Source organism: Chrysemys picta, chromosome 12 (genome assembly GCF_011386835.1).
Source record: "Chrysemys picta bellii isolate R12L10 chromosome 12, ASM1138683v2, whole genome shotgun sequence".
Lineage (NCBI taxonomy): Eukaryota > Metazoa > Chordata > Testudines > Emydidae > Chrysemys > Chrysemys picta.
The window spans coordinates 21,078,187-21,085,853 of NC_088802.1; the positions used below are offsets into that span (position 1 = coordinate 21,078,187).

The 7,667-nt window shown below is 40.9% G+C and overlaps 1 protein-coding gene across 1 annotated transcript; it reads right to left on the minus strand.

Annotated features, from left to right (window-relative positions):
• Nucleotides 1-6,509: 6,509 nt before the first annotated feature.
• Nucleotides 6,510-7,463, minus strand: LOC103307100 (olfactory receptor 5V1-like). Its single transcript, XM_024113678.2, has one exon. The coding sequence runs from the start codon at nt 7,461-7,463 to the stop codon at nt 6,510-6,512; it is 954 nt and encodes a 317-aa protein (XP_023969446.2).
• Between the last annotated feature and the right edge of the window lie 204 nt (nt 7,464-7,667).

The window sequence follows — 7,667 nt, forward strand, 5'->3', positions numbered from 1 at the left end:
AAACCAAAACACAACAACAGCAACACCAGCAAAGGTGGAACTCATTGCCACAGAAAGATATTGAGTCCAAGAATGTACCCCTCTGATTTCACATTACTGAATGTCTTCACATAAATACTTTTATCATGAGAGGTTAAAGTTTATTATTTTGACTTATATGATATTGTCTTTTTCTATGAAAAAAATATTATGACTAGCTCTACCCAAATTTTACATGTAACACCAATGGGTACCTTTGAAAAGGCCAACCAAGTGATTCTTAGGAGAATAATTTTCTGTATAAGGTTCTCCATCGGTTGATTTCAATGATTTTTTTTCAGTGGAAAAATATGATTTTTGGTTTATTTTCAGACATCTACTCGTGTTTTGTTTCTGTTTTCAAAACCTAGAAAAATAATCAGTTTTTGGATGGTTTCAGAGTAGCAGCCGTGTTAGTCTGTATCCGCAAAAAGAACAGGAGTACTTGTGGCACCTTAGAGACTAACAAATTTATTAGAGCATAAGCTTTCGTGGACTACAGTCCACTTCTTCGGATGTTTCCCCTCCTGCTCATCACTGTCCTCTCCTTGCTCTTCACAGTGGGGTCTTACGCCTGTATCATAGGCACCATCCCGAAGATCCCATTTGGGGAGGACAGGTCTAAGGCTTCTCCACCTGTTCCTCTCACCTCATCATGATGGCACTCTTCCAGTGCTCTGTTAGCATTATGTACTTACAACTCATATCCAGCTACTACCTGGACTGGGACAGATTCCTTTCCCTGTTCTACACAGTGGTAATGACCATGCTAAACCAAATCATCTACAGTTTGAGGAACAAGGAGGTAAAAGGTAATTCTTTCCAAAATCCTACACATGGTGACATGCTATTTGGAACGCCAAATAGAGGGAGAAAGAGAGAGAGAATCTTCTAAATATTCAAGGAGCTGTATAAAAAGTGCCGGTAAAAAAAAAAAAGTGTGGATTCCATTGGGGGGTTCACTAATTTATTTATTTATATATTCTCCAAATAAATAAGAAATTAAATGAGCCCTTTTCACTTCATACAAAATTCTTCACCTACCCTGTTTTTCTATGAGAAAATGTTCATTTCAAATTTCCATATTTTTCACCACTTTTCCAATATATTTTTTCACCCTTTTATTTCCAGTTAGGAATTTGGGGGAAATTGAAAATCTTTCCCCTCCCATTTTAAAACTTGTTTTGCATCTTTCCTGTAGAGAGAAGCAAACAAAAGTAAAGTATTTTCCCCGGGGGTGAAAGTAACTTAAAGGCCTTACCAGTACGCTGGAGTCCTGAGCAGTAGCCTCTGGCTGTGGCTGGGAGCCCAAGGGACTTTAAATCACCTTGGAACTACCAGCTGCAGAGGCGGGGTGGCAGGGCTCCGGTGGGGATTTAAAGGGCCCGGGGCTCCCCGCAGCGGCTGGAGCCCTGGGCCCTTTAAATCACCGCCACGGAAGCCAGTCCAGTCCAGCACAGCGTACTGGCCAGTACGCCGGACCGGACCAAACCGGACCGGCTTACTTTCACCTCTGATTTTCCTTCACCTTTTCTTTCATTATTCTGTTTTTTTCACAATTTTTTTTTCCAGTGGGAAAAACTAAGTGAATAGAGAAAAGGGTTTTTTTGTCACTTTCCATAAGTGCTTAAATTACTCTCTTTTTTCCAGTGGAATAAAAGGTGTTGAAAGGGTAAAAATATGAGTGATAGTACTGATTTTCTAACTATTTCAAAAATAAATATTTGAAATAATAATAACTTAATATTCAGTTACCACTAAGAATATATATCAGCAACTTCAATATAAAAATATCACTGGTATATTATAATTATCCACCCTCCCCCACCAAAAAAGCATTCCCAATCTGGGAAATTGAGATTACACTTAAAAGGAATCCAGATATGTTAAGGCATGGAAATTCAATTAGAGCACCGAAACAACTTTAACTCTCCAGTGTAGATGCCATACACTTATCAGGTTCTTATACATATCCTTGTTCCTGCAAACACTGAAGTAATTTTATTTACACTGGTTATCTGCGTTATTTTGGTTGCCTATCTGCACTTTTAGGTGCCTAAATACCTTTAAAAATCTCTCCCCGGTGTCCGAAGGCTGCTCATACAAGTTAAGATACATCATTAAATGTTTTCAGGATGGATGCCTTAAATTGTTTCAGACAGAGAATCTGTTTTTAGCAGATCTATGCCAATGATTTCAATGAGAAAATTGCTAAATTGCTGCTTCTCACTCATAGAAGTTAAATAATAATAACAATTATAAAAATAATTAATAATGCCATGCTCTGGCCCAGGTTTTGAGCCCAATCCTGACACCATTTATCTTGTGAGTAACTTGACATTTATGGGACATAATCTGACAAACTAAAGCTAGTCGGGGCATTTTTTACTCAATGAAATGTCATCACAATATGGTGTTTTGTTAAAACCAATTTGCACAGGCATATCGGTGTTGACAGCGTTTGCGTCAGGAAGGATTTTGAGGAACAGGGCTCTCTGGTCACTTCCGGTACAAGAGAGAAAACCAGAATCCAAAATCCCACCTTTTCAATCTGATACCAGCCATTTCAACACAATTCCATTTTGTGAAAACATTGGAAAGATTTTGTTTTTATTCCAATTCTGAACACAAAAAACCTAGAAATCTTGAAATTTGTACAAAACAGAATTGTTACAAGCACAAACACATGCTCTTGAGTAACTTTTGTGTTTTATAGACTACTTCAAGAAATATGTAACAGGCATAAGGGCACAGCTACACTGCAAAAAAAAGCGTTTTCTTAACTCAGATTAGCTAACCTTTGTTGACTAACTTGGTTTAAAGTTGCAGTGCAGATATGGTAACTGGGCTTTTAACTTGGGTTAGCAATTCAAATCCAACCCCAGGCTCCCTTATAGGCTTTAACTCAAGCTCCTAACCTGAGTTAAATACCAAGTTGCTGTGTCTTCACTGCTATTTTATCCCAAGTTAGCGATCATGGTTTAGGCTAACCTGAGTTAAGAACACCCCTAATTTTCCATACCTAGGGTTATGTCTACGCTGGTCTGGAGGAGTAATTTCCAGCTCAGGTAGACATACCCGCTGTAACTTTTACAAAGTTAGTGTGTCGTAAATAGCATTTTAGCCATAGCTGCACAAACAGTGAGACCAGCTACCCATCCTGAGTCCTATCCCATCTGAAAACCAAGGTATGGATTTAGGAAGTTAGTCCATCCTGCCAACCATGCAGCTGCCACTACACTGATATATTTCATGCACTAGCTTTACCAAAGCTAGAGCCGGTACATCTGCCCAAGCTGGAAATTTCACCCCTTGCTCCAGTATAAACACACCAAAAAGTGTTTGCAGGATTGGACCCTTCAAATGTTCCTAGAGATAGGATCACACTATTAACAAATGGTAAGAAGACAATTAACTACAGAGTGGTACTTACTGAAATATCAGGTTCGAAACACATATAGATTGAACGCTGTTGAATTTCACTGCAGACCCGAGATTCCAAATCTATATCTGGAATGTCTTCATTGACTCCAAAGGGTGCATATGTCTATCTGGCAGGATGAGAGAGTTCCATTTATCTGCATTGTTTCACTCAAGCATTTCATATTGTGACTAGTCATTGACAGAATAGGCAGTTCCATGATTATTCTGCTTTGATGCAGTAATTGGGTGTCATCTGGTAGCAGAGCATGCATTTTAATTCATTTTCAATTGTTATTGATGCTCACAAGATGAACGAGAGTTAAAATTAATTAGTATTGTCTTTGTGTGTGTGAACTTGTATGCAAACTGAGGTCAGGTTGGAAACTTGGGACAGGGGGAGGGTTTTTTTTACATTTCATTGGGCATGGGTCATCTCTCTTTTACACCAGATTTAAATCAGTGCATTTTAAGCCTCACTCCAGCCCTTTTTCACCACTCCAGCAGTGCAAAAGGGCCATTAAACCAGTTTAATAATCCTGATCTGCATTCCCCCTGCAGACGATGAATGCCAGACCCTGATGTAGGGGAAACTAGAGACAGCTGGCTTGGCCATGCGTTTTTTTACCCCCAATGATCCCTGGTTGTTGGAAGGGACCATAATCACGTTGGTGCAATTTAGGGAAGCCCAGAGGGTACTCCAAGTGTAAACAAGGCCTGAATAAGGCTTCAAATTGGCCCAGAGAACAGATAGCCATAAAAGCATCTTGCAGCCATCTTTCCTTCCTATGCACAGCACAGTATGGACACATAAGATAAACTAAGCCACTAACTTCAGCAGATTTAGTAATTAAAAACCAGTGCAACTGACAAAAGAATCAGGACCATTGCCTTCAGTTGACTTATTGAGTTGATTTACTTTGGGATGAATGAGCATAGAACCAAGGCTTTGGATGTTAATTAAGCTATTCTTGATTCTCAGCCAAGTGAGTGTGAGAAGAATCAGGTCCATTGATTCCATTGTAGTTACTCCTGATTTACACTGGGGTGGGTGAGTCCAGAATCAGATTCCTTCATTCCAATGGAGTTATTCCTGATTCACAACAGAGTGAGAGCAGACTCAGGTCCATTTACTTCACTAGACTTACTCCTGATTCAGACTGGGATGAGAGGAGGGAAATTAGCTCCACTGACCCACAATAGAGTTACCTTGGTTTACAATGCAGATTTTGCTGAGGCCAGATCTTCAGCTCCATTCTGAGGAACGCATGAAGAACACAGCCTCACCTATTTTGGCTTGAAGCCCAGGAAAGGGTTCCAAAGCAGACAATGTGTAGGCATGTTGAGATATTAGAGTTTTGGTTTGGATCTTGGTCAACCTACCAAAGGCCAGGACTACTTAGATCAATAGGAAGTCAGAACAATCTGTTTCTTGCAGTATGTAGCTGTAGAAGAAATGTTCTCTTTGCTAGGAAGCAGATTGTTACCTTTTCTTTCTTTGACCATGTGCTCCTCCTGATGTATAAAAAATGGTTTCTAGAGAATAGTTTGTGAAAGGGGAATTATGGGAGATACTTACGCTTTCTGAGATTCTGCTGTTGCTTGTTCTTTGTTTGGGTAGAAGGTAAACACATAATGTAAAGACATATAAACCGGGACTGGATGAAACTTTCTATGATAGATCTTGTGTAAGCTTAACTCTGCCACCTTGTGTGATAGAGTGTGATCCCTTATGTGATAAGGAATATGTAGCCTTAATTCTGACTTCTTAGGCAAGGCACTCTGTGCAACTTTAACTCTGCACTCAGTGATAAGCAGAGAAGAGACAGGGATCAGGGGTAATGGATATTAAACTGAATATTAAGTGTGTCTGCTGGACATGGATCCTGTGGTTCTCTAAGGCTCTCTAGGTCCCAGATCAACTCTCAAAACCTGTGCAGCCAAATTTCACCCCACAGGATCTCCTTGAATCTGGGATGGAGTAAATATTAATGGGAAAGAGTGACCTCTGGTGGTGTGCACAATGCTGCATCTCCAGAATTAATGCATTCCCTCTTTTTGCCTCTCCAACTTAATTTTTAATGTGGTTGCATCACGATCCAGGTTTCAGATCAACAGCTGTGGTGTCACAGCAGATTTATGCTGCTTTCACTAATTGACTTCTGTGGCCTTACTCCAGAATTATACAAGTCTACATGAGCTCTGAAGATGGACCAGAAAGGAAGTGTGGTGCAATGGTTATGGTGTTAGCTTGGGACTCGGAAGACATGCATTTAACTCCCTATTCTGACACAGATTTCTCATGTGACCATGGGCAAATAACATCGGCCCAGGTTTTGAAAGGTATTTAGATATCGAAATCAATGGGTTTTAGGTGCCCAGGGACTTTTGAAAATCCCACTAGGCATCTAAATACCTTTAAAAATTTTGACCCTTGAGAAAAATTTTAAAAGGACATCAGGCCCCAATTGCTCACAATTGCAATGCCTAAATGATTTAGGAGCCCAAGTCTCATTTTCAAAAGGGATTTAGGCACTTAGGAGATAAAATCTCATTTACAGTCAGAGGGATTTAGTCTCCTAAGTGCCTTACTCCCTTTTGAAAATGAGACTTAGGCTCCTAAATCAGTTAGGCTGACCACAGCATCGTCTAATACCTTTAACAATCTTAGGGACAGATTTTCAAAGGTATTTATTTAGGTACCTAAAGATGCACATAGATGTCTACTGGGATTTACAAATGTATCTAGGTCAATGGGAGTTAGGTGCCTAAACTGCTTAAGCATTTCTGAAAGTACCATTAGGCACCTATCTGCATACTGATGAACCTAAACACCTTTTCTAATCTGGCCATTGTGATTCATTGCTCCATCTTGAAAACTGAAATTATAGCATTTTCCTACTGCACAGAGGCATTGTGAGGTTAAATCCATTAAAGATTGTGAGGTGCTCAGCTACCATGGTAATGGGTCCAGATAAGGGCCTAACATAGATATATAGCCCTAAATGTGTTTCACTTTTGACGTAAAAGAATTGAGATGGAGACATTTACAGTCAATTAAATTCCTTTATTCAATGGAACCTTCTTCTCCGCACCATTCTCCAGAATGCGCCCTTCACCTCTTTGTTCCTCAGGCTGTAAATGATGGGGTTTAGCATGGGCGTGATGACAGTGTAGAAGAGAGAGAGAAACTTGTCTGTGTCTGGTGTGTAGGAGGAATTGGGCTTCAGATACATAATGCAAGCGGAGCCATAGAACAGTGTCACCACCATGAGGTGAGAGGAGCAGGTGGAGAAGGACTTCCTCCTACCCTCCCCCGAGGGCATCCTCAGGATGGTGGAAATGATGCAGACATAGGACATGAGAATCAACATGAAGGGGAAGGTGCCATAGAAGAGAGCCACCATGAAGACAGCCATTTCGTTGTGGGAGGTGTCCCCACAAGCCAGCTTCAGCAGTGGAGGGATGTCACAGAAGAAATGATTAATCTCATGGGATCTGCAGAAGGGTAGGGTGAACACCATGCTGGTGTGACCGAAGGACATGAGGAGACCACTGAGCCAGGATCCAGCAGCCAGTCCAGTGGACACCTTCCTGTTCATAACCACTGGGTAATGCAGAGGCTTGCATATTGCGGCATAGCGATCGTAGGCCATGGACGCGAGGAGAAAACACTCTGATCCACCCAGGAAAAAGGTGAAATAGGTTTGCACAGCACAGCCAATGAAAGAGATGGTTTTATCCCCAGAGAGCAGATTCCAAAGCATCTTGGGGACATTGACTGATGTGTAGCACATCTCCAGGAAGGACAGGTTCCTGAGGAAGAAGTACATGGGGGTATGAAGGGCTGGGTCAGCCAATGTGAGGACAATGATTAGAAGGTTTCCAGCCAAGATGACTATGTAGGTCACCAGAAACACTGAAAAGAATAAATGCTTCAGGCTGGGAATGTCAGAAAAGCCCAGGAGAAAGAAGCCAGTGATTGTCGTGCTGTTTCTTCCCACTGTTTCTTGGCTAGTTTTCATCCTGAAGAAGAAAAGGAAACAATAGGTTTTCACAGAATACTTTCCCCCGCTCCACCATCCTCCACTGCCATACAATTTCTCCAGATAATCTGAGTCTTCCTGTGAATTTTAGGAAGCTAAGAATTTTGTCTTTTTACAATTTGCTGCAACCTGTGTTATACCAATGGAATAAAAACCAGCAGGATCTTGTTAAAGGGGAGAAGG